The sequence below is a fragment of the Eretmochelys imbricata genome, chromosome 13 (assembly GCF_965152235.1).
Source record: "Eretmochelys imbricata isolate rEreImb1 chromosome 13, rEreImb1.hap1, whole genome shotgun sequence".
NCBI classification, from domain to species: domain Eukaryota; kingdom Metazoa; phylum Chordata; order Testudines; family Cheloniidae; genus Eretmochelys; species Eretmochelys imbricata.
In genome coordinates this window covers 8902556-8923209 of record NC_135584.1, presented here as the reverse complement: position 1 = coordinate 8923209, position 20654 = coordinate 8902556, and the positions used below count along the sequence as shown (strand labels likewise).

Sequence of the window (20654 nt, the reverse complement as noted above, 5' to 3'; positions counted from 1 at the left end):
TTACTTCTCCCAAGTTACTCAGTTAGTTGCCTTGTGTCTTGGTTTTCTTCCATGTAGCTTCATATGCCTTGAGCCCACTGATTACAGTTCAGCATGCCTCCACCTTTTCCTTCTTGTCATCCCTCCTCAAAAGCACCTTTCCCAAATTACATACAAATTCCAGTATCTTTCCCACCGCAGTACAGACGTGTGAACCAAAGAATGGCAGCGTGACGCGCTTAGCGATTGTGACTTAATGCTTAGCTTCGCCTTTCAGTCACACTAATTTTGATTGGATCACTTCCTCATTTTTTTCACATCATTTAGACTGCCCATGCTTCAGGCCAGGGAACTGGTTTTCATACATATCTCTAGCCTGCTTTGCATACTGTTATTACTGTGTTGATCAATAATAACAGTACATCGTGCAGTCCCAAATGGAGAGTTATCACTGGATGCAACTCTAAAGGTTAGGAGTTTTGTCTTGGTTCAACTGAGTATTCAGAAGTGTAGATGATTCCTGTGGCGTTTTGTACACATACAAGGTGAGGGCCAATTTCTGTGCTAGTCAATATAGATTCTTATACCAACCTCATCACCACAGAGTATGCGTGCCTTCCAGTAGTTCGTTAAGCGATTAACATCTGATATGCAGATATAAAGAAAGTTTGTTCTTTAAAGGTGGTTTTTCAAATTAACCAATCTGTTTGGTAAACACCCAAAAAGTTTAGGTTTGGTTTAACTGGAGTTTGCGGCGAACACTGAATTGGTTCTTTTTTATTTATTAATGTTAATTTACTCCTCCCTGATCACCCATGGCTGTTGTGAGTATTAATAAAGGAAACAGATCAGCGCTTGGTGGCAATTCAGTTCTAAATGATTCCCAGTAAGGATGGGACTAAAAGCACATTGCTAATGAAAAATAGCACAGGTAAAACAATAACCAATAAGTGATTTGTTGCATTACACTTTCTGTCCTTGTTAAAAGCCCCCTTACCAGGAATGTTAGCTTTTCTCTAATTGCTTTTTCATATGTAGCATGCTTTTCCCACTGACCTTGCTGAGTTGGCTAAGCACAAATTTGTCATTTGTCTGGCAAAATTTTTGTTTTTTTTTTTTCCCTAGTGCTTTAATACTGCCCTTCTCTTGATTAAGAAGAAATAGGCATCTTAGGTTGACATTAATTCTACCATCAAAAGGGTAAATAAAAAAGCTCCTTTTTCTAGGCTGCTTTATATAAATGTCACTATACATTTTTAAATACGCTCTGGGTTCTCATGCTCCAGTCTTTTGAAATGAAAACCAAGTCAAACATCCTTATGCTGCAGTTCAATGATAATGGGTCACTTACAGAGACTGAACTGGAGAAAACAGATATACACAGAACAGTTGTGTGTGGAAAACCCTCTGCTACTCACGTAGATTGTGAAATGCTTTTGCTTTATTGTAGGGAAAACGTTGGATTAAGAATAACACATTTTAACTTCTTTCCTCATGTCACTATCAGTTCAGTAGGGGTCCAATTCTGAAATCCTTACTTAGTTTGGCCTGAATAGAGGATCAGTGAGAACTTAGTAAGAATGCCAAGGTTTGATTAGAGGAGGAAAATGATTCACCCATGAGCCACACATAGAGGTGACCCTCTCTGACTGTATCTTCCCCTTTGCATGTGGGTCTGAGGACTGCATATACAGAGCGGGTAGGAAGATGAAGGTCTGGGCCACAGCTGGGGGACATGCATCATCTCTTTTCCAACTGCATGAAGACTGCATTAAAGGTTAATGCAGCCTGCATCTGTACAACTCTTCCCCTCTCCTCCATTTTGTGAAAACCCAATCTAAAGGGGAAGTCCCAGGAGCGGTGACAAGCAGGGAAAGCTGCATTGTCCAGGAACCAAAGGGCCAGCAAAGACACTAGAACTAACTCAGAAGGGCTCCACTGAATCCCCAAGATCTGTGCAGATTTCATGGGATCTCTAAGGCTGAAATCCTTTGCTGTTTCTACATGGCAAGTCCTATTCTCCAATGGGACTGAGGACAATTCCATGAGGGAAAGTTGTCATTTCTCTTTCAGCTTATCCCATGGTTGTCCATGAGAGAGGTCAGTTCCCCCTTCCAGGTTATCAAAACTGAAGTGATTATAAAAATATTATTTACTCTTCCATGTTTATGCTATGTGTTTCCTTTTTATTTTTTATTTTTCATTTGTGTTGGACAATGAAAACAGAGTAGTTGTTTGCAGTTTTATTTATAGTCATTTCATTTTCTGCTTCTCATGAAATAGCATGTGGTGGCAACATTTAGTTTTCAAACCCTGTAGAAGAATGATTGACTCCCAAAAACCGATTGTGATGAGTTTTATTTCTGTTCAAGTGTGTAATGAAAATATTTCTTCTAATCCTAGGTTTTATACAACCAGTTTATCAGAGCGAGTTGGAAGAGGTTCCCTGTAGAAAATGTCAACAAACATTAAAAATGTTTCATTTTCAGCAAAACTTTCAGTGGAAACATTTCACCTTTCTGTCAAAAACTGAAAAAATGTCAGTTTTCAGTCACCAAAAACTGCTAAAAACTGAAGAAAATATTCTGTTTTCAGCCAAAAAAGGCACTTTCTGACAAAGTGAAAATGTTAAAAAGCAGACACTTGCAAAACATTTTTGCTTAGTCAACTACCAAATTTTTCATCAAAAAAATTTTTTGAAGGTAAATTTTGCCCAACCCTGTTACTGACATTTTGAGTCCAAATAACTCTTGGTATTCTTTTAAGCTACAGATGTGTGGGGTGGAATAGCTCAAGACATATTAAATGGTATTTTTTGTCTCTTTTTTTGTCTCTTCCAGAAAGTTCAGCAGTACACAGTCATCGTTCAGGCTACAGATATGGAAGGAAATCTTAACTATGGTCTCTCAAACACAGCAACTGCAATCATTACGGTGACAGATGTGAATGACAACCCACCAGAATTCACTGCCAGCACTGTGAGTATCAATACATCAGCACAATGATGCATGCACACACAATGTGTTAGTAACTCATGGACATTTGATGTCACTCGTCTCTGTTTGCTGGCTTGGCAGACAGAAAAAAACTTGATAAATAACTGTGTAACAAAGACTTTCAGAGGGGAAGAGAGAGAGAGAGAGAAAGAGAGAGAGAGAGAGATTCCTGAACTAGCAACACTGTTTGGCTACCAGTTTCACTGAGATACTGAAGAAACTAAAAGAATGTGGCAAAGATAGTGTCTACTTTCATTAAGGAGGATGCAGTGGGGTCACAGCAAGTGGGTGTAGACACATCAGAGTTATTACTTATGAGCTAAACCCTGAACTATATTTTGTAGGTTGGATTAAAGTTCAAAAGAAGAAATAAATAGTCTGAATGGTAGCAGTTAGTCACCCATACGTATTTCACTGATAACTGTAACAGATGTCTTTGTTGTGCAGGCAGTAAATGCATTAAACCACAGTGCATCTGTTTTTAATTAGCTCAAAATCTTTCATATACTAGTGCAATATGTGTTTATTCTGCTCCAAGACGGTTGGTCTGACTTCTTCGACTGGGAAAAATAAGGAGATTGCAATGGACAGGGTAATGTAAGGAACGGGGAGGGAGGGGGTTGTTGGAGGGGAGGGAGATAAAAAGGTAATAAAAGAATTTAATTGATCTCTTTACCAAAAATAAATGCAGGAATTAATGATATATCAGGAACTCTGAGAAGTGCAGTATTCTGAATGTGTGTAATGATGTCATGCTGAAATAATAATGAGAGATAATAAATTTATTCGCTTTGAGATATTTACATTTCTAATAAGGTCAGCTATTAAGAAAAGCAAAGTTTCAGTCGTAAAGGGAACATACGTCTCAAAATGCAACCAAAGCTCAAAGTAGCATCTTTGAGCATCCTACTTGAATATCAATGTAGCTATGGGAATACAGAGTCCAGAGAGATGGAACTGTGCCTTTTCTTCAGCACCACTTAAAGCCAAAAGTGTACTGCGTATCATGTCACTGAGTGCTCTTGTAGGTATATGGAGTGGGTTCATACTACTTGTGTATGATACTGAATGATAGTATTCTAAAGGTTTCAGAGTAGCAGCCGTGTTAGTCTGTATTCGCAAAAAGAAAAGGAGGACTTGTGGCACCTTAGAGACTAACCAATTTATTTGAGCATAAGCTTTCGTGAGCTACAGCTCACTTCATCAGATGCATAAAGTGGAAAATGCAGTGAGGATGTTTTATACACACAGACCATGAAAAAATGGGTGTTTATCACTTCAAAAGGTTTTCTCTCCCCCAACCCCTCTCTCCTGCTGGTAATAGCTTATCTAAAGTGATCAATCTCCTTACAGTGTGTATGATAATCAAGGTGGGCCACTTCCAGCACAAATCCAGGGTTTAACAAGAACGTCTGAGGAACAGTGGGGAGGGGGGGTATTCTAAAGGGTACTATCAATATTTGTTAGCATAAAGCCAAACTCTGGCCTGTTACATCCATGAAACTCTGCTGAACTCACTGGGCTTCTACAGATGTAACTGAAAGTTCAATTTGGCTCATGATTCCAGACCTGCAAGATGCTGAGTGTCTCAGAGAAGGTGCTGAGTTCCTTCATCTTTCACTGATGTTAGGGAAGAGAGCGTACCACAGGCACCCAGCGAAACTCAGCATTTGCCATGGAAGTAACTCAGCTTTCAGTATCTGAGGTTGTTAGCCCAGAGCATACAGAGTATGGCTCACCATAGGGTATGTGTGATGATGTCTGTCATAGTAATACATTTAATGGGGTATTTTCCATTTAGTATATTAAAGAATATATTTCAGCATATGACACATGCAGTTCTAGTACAACCGTATAACGCAGAGATGGATCTTGGGTTATCTAGTCCTTTCCTCTGCCAGTGTAGGATTGCTTCCTCCTGTACAATTTGTAGAGTCTTATCCAGTCTGGTTTTCAATATCCCAAGCAATGAGTCTTTCTACCATAAAAATATATGTGCCCCAGCATGCTAATACTTTGGGGGAACCTTATGCTGCCATGTAAATACTTCTTCCACCTTAATTTGAGTGAAAAAGTGCTGACATCTAGTGGCCAAGTTGTTTAAGCACAGATGTGAATTTCTTAAAGATATCCCAGGAAAACTGGTACTTGTCTCCAAATAAAGTTAATAGAGGAAATTTAAAGTGACTGGTAACTCCTTGGCACTAACATTAATCATGTTATGAGTGGCCATCTGGCTTTGTTACCATTTTCTGGAGGAAACCGTGTATTTATATTGTGGGACTTGTGAGATAAAAGAGCATATGTTAAAAATCTTACCAGGACTTTATTTATCCAGAACTGAATTTGACAGAGGGGAGTTCACGGAAAATTGCATTCAGGTAAATTCTGAGTATTTCAAGTCTCAGCATGCATCAGATCCAGAAGGGATAAAAGCTACTAAGACAATTATCCATAGAATCAGGTTAAATGGATCAGAAAATTCCACTCTTCCCCTAAGCAGAAATGATTTGTACCATCATTTCTCTAATTTCAATCATTGGAGACAGAGTTTTGCAAGAGCAAAAAAGGGCCCTTTATACAGCACCAAGTGGGACTGTGCATAATTCAACCCTGAGGATATTTTACAGTGATATTACCTGATGATTCTCTAGTAAACATGATCTTTAATACTGTATCCTCCTGGGTATAGTAAAGATCCCATTTACCTGAGGATGCCACAGGTAAAATCATCAGTCTGATAATTCTCATTAAAACTGAAGTGAATTGCTTTGCTCCCCCCACCAACTCTGAAATGTATTCTTATGCTCCCTGGTGCTTTAAACCAAAAAAAAGATTCCACTAAATCCACAGCTTCTTTAAGGGTAAAAAAGCGTTTACCATGCCTCTTAAAAGATATTTCTGCATTGAAATACAATCAAAAACAAAATAGGCTGAACAATTGAAATGGTGGTTTGCTCTTGGAAAGTTGCCAGATGAGAGGAAATCAAGGACGATATTCAGCGCAGAAACATACAAAAGCACACCCTATAGTGTTCCTAAATTACCTGTCATTCAAATTGGGTGGTTTTAGACTTAATAGTTTCTGGCTGTAAATGTAGCCTAGCAGGATGGTGCAACATGCTGGTGTTACAGCTCATGTGTTCAGCAGCAGGAATTAAAGTTACTACGTAAAATTTAACAACTGGAAAGGAGGAGAAAACCAACCACAGTGGTGGTCAAAAATCAGGCAGATTGTCTGCTTGTAAGACTGATTTAACAATAAATATATATCAGATGAAGTTTTAGGCCCAAGTGACAGATTTATGCGTGTCAGCATTATACACCAAAGAACAAAAAAGCTTATATTATGATAAAAAATGGTTTTGGTTAAAGAGCACCAAAAAAAGGGTCACAGCTGCACGGTGATAAAACCTTTGTGCTAGATGTGGAATGAAAGAGAAGTAGTAAAGTCAGGCAAGAGCTGTTTAAAACCATAAAGCGAAAATGGTATGATAAAATCCAGAAACGGCTGGTTTCTAAGTTGATACTGGACCAAAGTATTGATTGTATCCCTTAATATATCACCTGGAAGAGAAAGGAGAGAGGGCCTGTAGAATGATGAGAAAAAAGAACCTTGCCTTCTCTTGTAAAGGGTTCTGAAGCCATATGGGAGAGGGATTTGCCATCTACTGTTAGGGAGCGCCTATCCTACCTGCTTCTCTTTTATCTTATCTCGCATTGTGGAAGCAGAAAGCAGCTGGCAGTGGGGGAGCATCCTGTTGGATGTTTCTGAGTTTGGAACAGCCAGATCTACACTGAAACAATATGACACCTCATGAAACTTTTGAGATCTTCTTAGATAGTTACCCAGTAATTCCTGGGGTCAGTTCTAAGTGTTTAGTGCACTGAAGCTGTGCAGTGCCGTAAACTGCTGAAAACTCTTCTGACCAACCGATGGGTATTTGCAACCCATTCTTTTTTCGAAAATGTTTTTCGTGTGAATTCTAGTGCTTGTGAAAGGTTAACAGAATTAGCCTGAGGGATTAAAGTTTTCTGTCTGCAAAAGATGTAAGGGAACAGCACTGGCTGTGGTAACTTTCTCCATGTTGCCTGAACAATGTGCATCGCCCAGTCCTGGATGGTTCTCCGCTAGGGATCAGAGCATTTTTTTAATCTTCTGGCTCAGTCAGTCTTTGCCCCTTCTGCTTGTAGTGCCAACAAAGGTAGCAATTAGACCCAATTCTAGTAGAGGTTTTTCTGATATGGATAGCTGTCTATTGGGAGCCATTGGTCAGATCCTCAGCTGGAATAAATTGTCTTAGCTTCACTGAAATCAGCTGAACTAGACTGAAAAGGTCCAGTAGGGAGTTTTACCAGGACAATTGACACAAAGACAGTTGCAGTTACCTGAGATATTGCAATCAATGTACAGTATAAGCTCAGTTATCCAAACTTCTTGTTATCGAAAACAAGGTCATATTCCCTGAGATATTTTAATTATATGGAAAAATCCCTATATTATCCCAGACCTTTATTATCTGCACTTATCCAGTATCCTTCATGATCAGAAAAGTTACAGTTGTAGCGCATTTCCACAGAACCTTAACTATGCCTCTGGCCAGACTCTCATCTCAGATACGGGAGGCGCATCGAATCATGTCACACAAATTAGCATTGATTCTGGGAATGATACATTGATGAGTGCTGTGTTTCTGAACTGGGATTTGGGAGCACAATGTTGGCTAGTCCCAGACGATCCTTATGTATGTAAGTCACTGAAATGGTTGGATTTTCGAAGACAACATTATTTGCCCACTGAAAAACTGGATTTAATTACAATGCAAACTATAACTACATACGGGACAGGATGCCTTTCTACAGTTTTACCCATGATACAGTTAATAGCTATCCAAGGGTTTCCACTTTAAGTAAGTAAATGCTTAATCAGAGAGGAGGAGAAATAAAGGGAGTTCCATGCCCACACTTGACTCACATGAAGTCTATTTTTATCATATTCAATCAGGAACAATCAGGCACAAAGTGGAGATGCAGATGAATTTGCATGATCAGACTTCTGTGACTTAAATGTTAATTAAAAGTTATTTTAAATTTGCCTACTGTGCAGAACTTGTTTTTATAGTAGCCCATGGAAGGGAAATATTATTTAGCAAGGCTGAAGTGCTTGTGATTAGCAGAACTGTGGATTCTTGGGAAAACTTGCCTTGCAATCAAGATGTCCTTTAGGAGGAAAAAAATAGAGAAAGACAGAAACTGGGCTACTCAAGTTTTCGAAGCTCCTGGGTCTTAGGAGGTATTATTTAAAGCTACTTTAAAATTTTCCCTTTGGCACTGCTTTAAGAATCTGCTATTCCAGTGCTAAAGTCAAAGCAGAAAGAAGCATATTTGAAGGGGATGCCTCTGGAACCATTTTCCTTTCAGTGCTCTCTCTAATCACAGTCCTGATTACAATTTGGGGGGGCTGTACACACACCAGATCGGCCTGGCTCCTGCACAAGTGTGCAGAAAAGAAAAGGGAATGGACACAAAGAACTTCTCCCACTTTGCATGCCCAGCTTAGATACCATTCACAGTGGGAATCCTTATACTCAGGGAACACAAGGACTGTTATAAGGGCTTGTCTACACAAGCAAGTTATTCTGGAATAAGGTAGGATGTGAATTCAAAGCAGAAAGAGCTATTCTGGAATAACACCAACAAGCCCTCAGGTAAGTACGATGAACACTGCTATGCTCTACAAAGGGGGCAGGACAGAGAGGAGGGCATGACCCAGTCCCACTCTGCTTTGAGCAGAAGAGTTGGCTAGCTGTAGAAGGGAATGCATACACATTCATTACCAGTGCACTGAAATATCTCATTGGAAAAAAGTAGTCTCTGGCAGTTCTGCCAAATTGACTGGATGATTTTTCACATGGATATTTAATTAATAGCTTCAGACTGGAATCATATCAGGCTGCTAAGTAACATTATGTTAGTAACCTGTTTTTCATACTTGGCTGAAGCAATCAGATCAAGCAAATGTCAAGTATGACTGATGGCAAAAAGAGACATCTGAATCGAAAAGGCAGCTATGTGGTCTGTTAGGGCAGAGAACGGTGAATCAGCAAACCCACCTTTTGTTTTTGGCTTTGCCACTGACTCACTGTGTGACCTTGGTCAAGTCGGTTATTGTGTGTGCCTGAGTTCCGCATTTGTAAAATAGGGATAATGACACTTACCTAACTCTGAAGTGATGGTTCAGGACACTGACCAGTGCGTCTCATCCTAAAGAGTAGTCTGCCCCAGACTGGGATGGTAGAAAACAGTTGTGTCCGTACTTGGAAAAGATTTAGGGCCTAGATATTCAGAACAACTTGCCTAATTTGCCAATGCATATACAATGACTGCATGTGCAATGGTGGTGCAGCCCCTTTACGTGGCCATTTGCATATGCATTCACCATGATTGCATGTCAACTGTTCAGAAAATGTGGGACTAAATTTGGGGTTCAATTTAAAATAACAATAAATAATAATAATTTATATCACCAAAGTGGCACCAGCACAACTTGGAAACAGGTATCACAAGAGACAAAAATGAAGATAGAGGTGAACAGCACAGATCAAAGCTGACAAGGAAAAAGACCTCCTGTCATCATGAAGAAATCTACATTATTGCACTGATTGATAGATAAAAGCTAACCAGTGAGTTCTATAAGGTTCTGCAAATGAGATTTATTATTAAAAATCAATTGTGTTTTCATGGAAAATCCCAGCTGATTGTAGTCTTCTACTCATTTTTCACTCAAAATGAAGTTGGAACAAAGTACACTGTAAAGTATATGCAGTCACGGAGCTGTCATCTTATAACCTAAGTAAATCACTGTATTCAAGTGAACCCGTATGCCCAGGTGCTTAGGCTACTACCGGAACATATTCTTAATCTCCTGTGCATTTCAATTAAATATACAAACCGTGAAGTCTAGAAACTGCAAATCAGGTTAGTTCTTCTGAATAATAATTCAGTGCTTTTAAATTGAACTGGTCTTTTTGCCCTTAATTATATTCCAGGTGCTCCTGAAAAACTTTGTCATAAATAATTAAGTAGAGCAAGGCTGTTGGTCCAGAAGTAACAGCAGCAAAAGGAGAGAGTGGATTTGCTGGTCAAACATGTGCTTTCTCTCTCCTCTTATATGACGTACAGCCTTGACTGTGCAACTTTGGACTGATGCCGATCGGATATCTTTATTGTTGATTAAAAAGAAGTTTTAAGAAGTTATTTAAATCCAGGTCTGCACCACAGCTTTCATATTGGCCCACTGGCTTTTTTTGGACACTTAGAGATGGACCCAAACCCAAACCCAAAACCCCAGGTCTGAGTCTGACCAGCAAAGCTTTGGAAATCTGAAGCGTATACTGATCTGACCTGCACAGATGTTCCCACCTTTTTACAGAATGAACAAAACTCCATAAATCAGTACAAACTTTGGAACTTGGGTCCACTTCCTCTGACACCCTTCGGAAAGCATTTAGTTTGTCCGAGCAATGCCTCACCCACCTCAGACTGTGGATGCTGAGCATAGGGTTCATGGGTAGGAACCCGGAGTAATGGGGGGGCCTGGGTTCCCCTACTGGCCATTGGAAAAATGGCACAGACTTGTAAATGGACCTGAAGAAGTGGTTTTTTACCCACGAAAGCTTATGCCCAAATAAATCTGTTAGTCTTTAAGGTGCCACCGGACTCCTTGTTGTTTTTGTGGATACAGAGTAACACGGCTACCCTCTGATACCAGACTGCAGATAGACAGTTTGTGCAGGGGGACTTTGAAATCCCGGAAAGGGAGGAATATAGTGACCTGGCCAGAGGGCTGAGTCACAAAGAGGAATCAGCCCAAGTTCAGAGAGAGAGACCATGGGGATGAGCAACTGAAGAAGGGGGTGTCAGACTGGGGCACAGCTAATCCCCAGATGTAGCCACAAGGTGGGGGCCACAGCTGTGAGTGCCTCCAAACTAATTAAAGGGATATAAGTTAATGATCCCATTATACACACATCCACAAACGTCTGGTCTCCCTGATATATTTTCCTTACAAATAAAATCCTTTAATTTAAATCTAAATTTAGTGCCTTTTGGCTTGGTTATTTGTTTTTAGTATTTTTACTGCCTAATTATTCCTAGATTAGATATCCAAGGTATTAAAAACTGGCTGCCATTTTGCTCCAATAGCACTGATTCCTCACCACTCTAGTGAGCTTGGGTTACTAAGAGACAGGTCAAGGCTCTATTTAGCCTGATTCTGCCCTGTATCTAATTAGAATCAGATAGACTGTTCCCTGTAAATGGGTCAGTCACACAGCAAAACCATCAAATGTAATCTTGAGATTGCGTGTGGGGTGGGGGGGCAAGATAATTTTATTTCTTTTCATTTATACCTGCTCTGTGGTTAAAAGAAGAATTAAAATGAGGTCATTAAACTTTCCTTGGAGACAAACCCCAGACCTCAGTGGTAATATGATTAATCAAATGTAAAAGTGAAGCTACCCTCAATGAATATAACTCATTTTTATAAAATATCTAATTACTGTAACGTAATCTGCTGCAGAAAAGAAAAGGGGAAAGAAATTAATTGCAATAACAATTCAGGAAGATAAAGTTTTTCTGAATTAGGTCTACGCAAGAAGCTAAATTGAGTTGATTAAGTAATTTTGGTTTCAGGAACACCCTTGATGGAAGTTAATAATGAATTTTTCAGACCTTAGAGTTGTAAATTGCCAAAAACCAGTGCATTTAAAATATGGAAATGACAAATTCATTACAGATTTCAATTCCCTGTTGCACCTCTCCCCTCCCCCCCCCCCCCCCCCCACAAAAAAAAGGCAGTAAAAAATGCTTGATTGATCTCTCTTAAATTGGACCCATGTATTTCTTGGTTTAAAATCAAGAATAATGCAACCATCTCTTTCTACACTAGAAAGCACAGTTTTGGCCAATTAGAGTTACAATGCCAGACAGGAGGTAGAGCCCATGGCACTATTCATTCCCTGCTTCACAACACATAAGTGGTTGAAATCCAAAAATTACAACATAACCCCAGTGAATGGATACATCATAAATACGTGCTCAGCCTTAGTTTACAACACTAAGACCTCTTCTGTCCTCTCTGTGCCTGTATGTAATTCCCATTAATGGGAATGAACTGCGTGCACATACCCTTAGTAACACCCAATAATCTGTCGGGGATGTTGGATATTCTAGCATGATGTTTTTTGTTGGCTCATGCAGCATATTTAATATTATCAACCTGCTCACTAAAGCTGTATATTGAAGTGAGCGTACACATTCTATATCACCACATCCGCTCTCTCATTATCTTGTCATAGCCCATTTGTCATGAGCCATTTCATTTGCAACATCTGGCTGTGTTACATCTCCTACTGTGATAGCTCATTTAATAGTGTCTCATCACAATTTTCCTTCTCCATTTAATATATATATGGGGTCTGGAGTAAGACACCATAAAACCATACCCTTGTAATATGCATTATGTAAAAATGTGGATGAAATGTCCAGAGTGTAAAAAAGATGCCAGTGCCAAAGTGCAATGAGATGTAACATTACCATTTGTTGCCGATAAAATGTCCACAATTAAATTAAATGATCTCCACTCTACCTACATTGAGTGGTAAGTCCTGAGGCAAAACACCAGTGCTCTCCATCCAACTGATGTGTATCTACTAGACACCACTACCACAACCCGTGGTGTCTTCTTAGTTCTTTCTATCAAAAAATAGCTTTTGAGAAAGTTTCATTGAAGATAGAAAGCCAATATTTCCTGCTGGGTCTCAGAACTCCAAATCATGGGGATTTTCAAAAATAGGTATTTAGACCCCTGTTCAGCAAAGCATTTATTCACATGCTTAACTTTAGGTATGTGCTTAAATCACATTAACTTCATTGGAATTTAAGCATGTTTTAAAGTACTTTGCTGAGTGGGATGGAGTTATATGCTTAAAGTTAAGCATGTGCTTTAATGTTTTGGGTGTAAATTGGCATAGCTCCTCTAAAGCATTAGAAAGAAGTCAGTTTACACCAGCTGAGGATTTGGGCCTGAATCTGGACATGCAAAATACGTAGCTACATTCTGCTGTACATTCAATTATCCATTTTGCATATGTACACTTATGTTTTGTGTTTGTGTAACTTAGACACCTGTTTTTAGAACCTTGACCCAAAGTGTTGGTGTGGCCTGGAAATTTGGGTGACAAATTAGGATTCTTAAAAATCTTAATTTCTTGAATGCCATATTATATTATTCTTCAGTAAATTTTGGACGACATTTTCAGCTGGTCTCTGATTTTGTGCATTCAGTGTTGTTTGTGCAAATGATGACTGCACAACTGGACACATTTTGAGAACACAAATAGTTGGGCCCTTAAATGCTCAAGTTGCTTATGCAAAACCTTTGTTTGCACACCAAAGAGATGCACAGGTTTTGTGCATATGTTCAACTGCATGTGTTAAGTTAGGCTCACCAAATCAAAAGACAGTTGTGAAACTTGCTCAATATATGCTACAACATTGATAGTTCATTAGACCATCAGTGCAAGGGTGAGTAAGCTATTGACCTAAATACAAATGCCTCTGAATGTTAGCAGGCTTTGTCAGAGTTAGAGAATGATTTTCAAATGGGGTCAACAACGCAGCACTTAATTCAATACTCCTTGTACTTCCAACTGTCATCGTTTTTTTAAATCTGGCTTTGCAGTTTAGAGCAGAGCAGCTGAGATTTCAGATGTTTTCTTTCTAAACTGTCTCATTTGATCAGTTTCAGGAGGACAGTATCAGCCTAATTTTCCTATTCAAAAATGCCATGCAGCCCTCACCTGGACCATTTTTTTAATCTACCTTCAGCATCAATCCATAATTAGGAATTTTGAAAAAGACTGTATCTCTTGTGGTTTTATGATGCATTGTTTTATATCCTTTATATTCCACCATGCCTGGCTCCTTTGTTTTGTAAACCAGGGCACCACACTAAAATGTGCTGTAGCATTATAGGGCTAGATTTGACACAACTGACAGAACAAATTCAGGGCAAATACCCATTTGTAATGGATTATTTTAGTAATTCTGATTTGAGTTTGAGAAATTTGGATGCATATAGTAAATCCATAGTCTTAAAGGGCTAAAAATGAATCTTTTCTTTCTGAAATATGCTAACTTCTTTGGCTGGGCTTTTTTAAAAAAAAAAATTCTTCAACATCCTGTTGACTTAGTATTAAAATCTAACTGGCCTAAAAACAGTTGCTTCCAAGGGTTGCCATTATAAGAGGCTATATAGTCAGAATTCTGTTAAGCACATTTCAGTTATAAACTCTTCAGTGACATACTTAAATAAAATAACTTAGCAGAGGATTTAGTAGTGCTGTGACTTTTCTCTTATCAAATATTTCTTACTGTCCAGGATGCCTTAACATTCCCCAGTTGCAGTGGAAAGGGTCAGAACAGGTTAGGGTTAGGAAGGATTAAAAATAGAAAGGACTTTCAAAAGGTTTCACATGACTTTTTTAAGTATGCTAGAACTTTTCAAACTGTTCGGCTTTACGCAATAATAAAGTAATCTAACTGCAAAAGAAAAAGTACCATTCTCCTGGCACCAAGCATCAGATACATGTACGCATACATGCGCCCCTGACACCGCAAACACAGCCTTCCTCTCTTCTCTTTCTTCCCCGTCTCTTCCCGTGTATCTGTGTGTCTCTCTCTCTCTTTCTCAGAAAAGACTCAGTCCTCCTCCTCCTTTTCTTTCTAGTCCTCTCTGTCTCTCTCATTCTCATTCCCCAAGGTCCATTCATTATTTGCCATTTATTTTATCTATTTAGTTATTCTTCACTATTCCACATTTCTCTAAGCAGCCAGGCCTTCATGTTTACTATTGTTTTTCCCACTCCATCATATTTGCCACTCCATCAAAACACTGACTTCATTTCCTTACGTTCACTTTATGTTTGCACTTTGCAGCTGGGCCTACATTTTTTTTCTGCTGCATGTTTTGTACTAAATTTTTTGTAGCAACAAGCAAATAGTGATAATCATCTTGGCACTGATTCAGGAAAAGGATGTGTTTAAGTCCCTTTAACATCAATGGGACCTAAGGACGTGCTTTACTTTTAGCTTGTGTTTAAGTGCCTTTCTTGAACAGTGATACTTTACTGAATTGGGGGCTCTATCTATAAACAGCAGATTTTATGGATTTTCCAGCCTAGTATTGCTGTACAGTTCCAATCATAAAAAAAAAATCCCGTATGTGAATTCTGAAACTAATCTGGAAACAGCAGAGTTTTCCATTGCAGTGCGGAATATGGTTGAGAAGAAATCACCATCCAGACTGATTGAGCCTTGCTACAGAGGAAACTTGTTATAAATCTCAATACTAGGATTATGGTGTAGATGAAAAATTCAGTTCTGGTACTCTTAAATGTCTTCCTTTCCCAAATAGCTGCCTTCAGATCCCAAAGGTACATGAATAGTTTTTATATGCCTTAAAATCTGAAAAAAAATAAATTAAAAACTCATTATGAGAAGTGGGCAGTTAATAAGAAAATCCTAAACTAGATTTATCAGCTTAAGGCCCTTCTTTATGAACCTTTATTAAACTTGCATGAATTAAAACAGCTTGTTCTATACAAATTTCACCAAGAAGTACTGAGTCAGATCTATGGGGTGCATTTCAGTGGCTTGTGGTTTGCACTGTATCACTGAATCTTTGTCTGTCACAGTGGGTTTATATTCTAAATGGGGAGGAAGGTTTTGTAAAATCTGAGTGAATGGAGCATATTGATTTGCCACTTTAAGGTATAGGGAAGAAGAATAAGGTTTTGGGCCTGTTAATTATGCATTCCAACAAATTAGTAGGTTTCATCAGGTTTAAAATTGATTTAATGTAGTTAAAGGAGGATTTTCATGTTAGACTTGTGTAAAAAGAAAGTTTGCCTACAAATGACCAAAGCCCCAGTTCAGGAAAGTATTTTACCATGTGCTTACCTTTAAGGACAAGAATAGTCCTATCGACTTCAGTGGGACGGCTTATATGCCTAAAGTTAAGTGCCTTCCTGAATTTGGGGGCCAGGGTCTGATCTCAGTTACACCAAAGCAAAAGTTATTCAACTGAGTAACTAGAATGGGAATCTGGCCCCAAAACATTCCTCTTCGATAATTTCTTTCACCATGGTCCTAAGCACATGGGAAGCCAAGTCTCAGGAAGGTAAGTGCTTTATATAAATAATAATGGCAGAATATGGATCTAATGCTGTATTTTGAAGAGCTTTGCTTATACCATCTGTTGCAAGGTGAAAGTCACATTAGCACTGCTCCTGAGTCCAGGAGAGTAAGATCCTGCCACCACTACGGATGGAACTTTACAACCAGCTGTTACAGGGCTGGGTTATAACCCAGGCTGTTCTTAATTCTGTTGATTTTTTTTCTAGGGATGTAAAACCATTTTGGTTTCTCTTCTTTGAAATCAATGCGTTGTGAAACTCTGAGGAGGAAATTGCTGACTGAAGTGTTGCTGAGCCAGCTGATCCTTAGCATTGGTTTACAGTGTTTAATGCAATTCATTTCCAGGCTTCATATCTTGTCTTTTTGCTTCTCAACAGCTCGATGGCTATCAGAGAGCTATAAGGCAATGCATTGTGGTGACAGAGAGACTAACCTGGACTGACCTGAATGTGTTTGTAAAATATGTGCTTTAATTCATGATGTTCTCAGGAGGCAGCTCTGGTCTAGGCAGCTGAGCACAGGACCTGAGTTCCAGTGTTGACATGACCATTATGTTCCTGTGTGACCTTGGGCAAGTCACAGCCGCTCTGTGCTTCAGTTCAATGCAGGCTGTAGTGTTTGCTACATTGCAAAGAAGTGTTATATCAGTGCAAAGAGTTATTGCTATTTTACTTTACTAGCAGAATTAAGCTTTGTAGGTTTCTGTAGCCAGTTCTAGTATTTTTAGCATCTATGCCCTTATTTAACAGATAGCATTATTAATGAAACCTGACAAATATTAATCAGAAATGCACCCGTTTCTTTTTCATGCCATTTGTTCCTCAGGCAAGAAACAAAGGTGGGTTAGACAAGAAGCAAATGGACTGTTCAAGAGCTTCTCATCTAAACTTGAAAATAGAAGTCTCTGCTATCAGATCAGAATTTTAACATACACTGTTTCCATTGGATCTTGAGATAAGATCTTTTATTGTTGAGTACAACCGTTGTTAAAGGTCATTGCTGCAAAGGCTACGTCATTTAGACTGGATGAGATCCCATTTTGGATAAATTCACAATTTTTCTTCCTAACAAGGTGATTGTATCAGGATTTGAATGTACAAGAGTGCCAGGTTACAGATTAAAGGCTTTTGTGTTCAAGAAGCCATACTCTGCCAGACTTCATGAGTTTCAGTGAGACATGAAAGTCCCCAAAGTCAAATAGGTTGATTAAACTAGTACTTTATAGCCTTTTAAATACCGATAACACACAACTTTCCTCCATGGGGTTAATGTAGAATTTTCTTTCCTTGGCAAGACTGTGCGCCCTTCCAAGGACATAATTTTAATCTCTTTTTAAACCTTTCATACGAACATTGTTAAAAGCTCCTTTGTGTTGTAAAGCATTTTTATGAAATGTATAAATTTATATGTGGGCTTCATTTCATATGATATATTTATCCAGAAATGGTTATCTTGCAGCAAAGCAGTGTCTCAGTGTCATCATTTTCGAAGCATCTTTTCATACTGTAAAAAGAATGTAACATCTTAAGGATGAAAAAAATAACTTTTGTTATGAGAAATGCAAAGCTTCTTTTAAAAAAAAGCCTTCCACCATTCTGTCCTCTTGTCTGTGAATCCTTGAGGAGTACTCTGGGAGTCATTGATGCAAGATTAAAACTAGACACAACTTGGCCCTCTTGAATGTAAGAGTCTGAGATTACATAGGTTCCATTTCTAGTGCTCAGAGCAAGGAGGATAGGATGTGCCATTCCTAAACGCACATTTCCTTCTTTCCAAGTTCTTAGTTTGAACTTATGTTTCCTTATCCAAAGAGCAAACCATGTTGTTTCAGTTAAATCTAGTTGTTACTTGAGATTAAGGAAAACGACACTGGTAAAGAACAACAGTGAAGTCAACAGCTCTCAGCAAATCTGAGATCAAAATGGTTGCTGTCTCTGCCCACAGTAAGGGGTGGGGCTTAGAAACAGAGAGGTGCTATACTCAGACAACAAAGTCATCCCCACAGTCCAAGCTGCAAACACAAGGCAGCGTCAAACAGGGAATGCACCTGAACAATTGGAAGAAATGCTTAGCCCATTGGTGCTAGGCATATTGACATTCTAGGATCCTGCCAGCAAGCCCACTGTCTGAGTGAAAGAGAAATAGAAAAGATACCCTAAACATCTGTAAGTAAACAAATAAACCAACCTCTGACCAGTTTGCTTCTTTCCTAGGCTTTTTTTCCTCTTTAAATTCTGTTATTCACTGTTCTCTTTATTAGCCTTAAATCAAGACACATTTGTAAATAAACAAGATGGTAGCATGCAAACATAATGCGTTTAATAGACCCTAGAACCTCACTCACAGGTTTCAGAGCTTTTCAGTCTGACAGGCATTTTAATAGCACCAAATGGTTAAGATACAGCTAGCACTTCCAGATCAGCCTTTAATAGTTGGTGAGCTACCAAATCCATGTTCCTGAACATCATTAAAACAAGGCTGACTCCTGCAGATCATTAAAAAACAAGTGGAGAGTAAATGTATCCAACCCAAGCAATTCATTTCATAATGGGATATATGACAGCTGGGCCTAGTGACAATGGAGCAAAACTGCAAATTGGCAAGAATGGTATTGGACTTTTGCAGATTATGTATTGGAAGGCATTTGCCACATGGCATATAACTAGTCTGATGTGTCATATGTACCCATGAAATGAATACTGAATTGATCCAAGTGAATACGCACAGAAGTGTAGTGCAATGTTGTTTGCGTGAGAGAGACTGTAAGAATGAACACAAAAAGGAAAGGGAGTTTGCTTATTGGTCACTTGATGATAGGATAGGCAGTAGGTATTCAGTGGGCTACTCTTCAGGAGAAGGGCTGTGGAGATAGGTAGCTAGAACACGATCAATGTTAGAAAGAGAACATATGCCACTAAGAAGGCCTTTAAGAAAATCTGATTAACATTTTAAAATTGCAATATCCGCCAGATTTACACACACAAAAAATACGATTTACATTACTTACCAGACTTGATCATCTTGTTCAAAATTTGAAGATTTAGGGCCAGATTCTGATTATGGCTACACCAGTGTAAATTTAGAGTAAATTTTGAAGCCATTTTGAGAGTTGCTCCAGATTTACACGGGCACAGAAATTGAGATCCAAATCTGCATAGAGACCAGATTAGATAGGATAACTTGTGAACCTAGTGTAGTCATCCATACAGCAAATGATATTGAAAATTAAAGGTCAGAGAACTGATGGCGAGGCTTAAGAAAACAGCAATTAGGCTGCTAGGAAGAGAAGCAAAATTACTGGTAGTAGAAATAGAAAGAAAAAAAATAGAGGATTATTGATCTAAATATCCCACTGTCAGATAAAGAATACAATTTGGAGTTGTTTTACTTCTCTGGGCTTTTCTGAGAGGTAGAAGACTTATTTAATCCTGAAAGTAAAAATGTAGGCGTATAAACATGGTATAGGAGCAGTCAATTAGCATGGCATTTGCTTGTTTCAGTGCTGAAACTGGGCAAAGAACTGTCAATTAATGATTTATAGGATAATCTAACCCTTTTTCCTTTATACAAATTGTCAACAAACTGCCGTTTCTATCAATTTATTTAATATTCAAAATTCTTTGCTAAATAGTTTTGTGCAAACAAAGTTCCACTTCTGGACTGATCATAAACTGTTCCCTGCGAGCGTTCCTATGAGTATTAGGTATGTGTGATTAAATATTCAGGCTGTGTGGTTGGTCACCTACATCATAGGGCATTGTTTCTGTGTGGATAGCCTAACCCTTCTAAACTGCTTCTACCCACAACTAATTCTGTGTTGTAATTATGGTTAAAGATCAGAAATTCACTTTTTTACAAATATCTGTATGAACAAGTCTTTGCTATAGCAAATCTTCATGAAGGGCAAAGACAAAGAGGGGCTAACATGGAAGAAATGAAATTCCCTGTAGCAGTCTCCAAAATGAACCTAAATAATTTCTCTTCCTATTCCTCCATCTCACATCAGCACACACTAGGAGTGGCTGCAAGGAGCTGCTTGGTTTTACTCCACTATGGTTGGCTCTACAGTTCAGACTAGATTTAGGAGATGCTGCAAAGTCATAAAGTCATCCTGTGAACTTTTCATTTCCCGGCTTCTTTCCCTTTCCTCCTTTGAGTGATGCTTGTACATACGTGCTGTCAAGTACTGAGCAAGACAAAAATAAACTCTAGGGTTAAATGACTTCAGTATAATTTGATGCAGCCTGGAAATCAAAATGAATTATTACCTTTCCAACACCATATGACTTCAGACAGGCCAACTCTAGAGGCCAGTGAGAGGATCTTTCACAATCATGCCAGTATGAAAAAAAATGGAACCTACATAACTTCAGATGAATAGGGCAGGTTTAAGAAATAATGGTAAATTGGCAGAGCACA

At 38.7% G+C, this 20654-nt stretch overlaps 1 protein-coding gene across 2 annotated transcripts in view; it reads left to right on the top strand.

Moving 5' to 3' along the window:
• Positions 1 to 20654, top strand: part of CDH4 (cadherin 4) — a 661031-nt gene that overhangs the window by 589313 nt on the left and 51064 nt on the right. For both annotated transcript variants that reach the window (XM_077831875.1, XM_077831874.1), the window contains one exon: positions 2820 to 2957. In XM_077831875.1, the coding sequence (XP_077688001.1) occupies positions 2820 to 2957 (138 nt within the window). The remainder of the gene's footprint in view (positions 1 to 2819; positions 2958 to 20654) is intronic.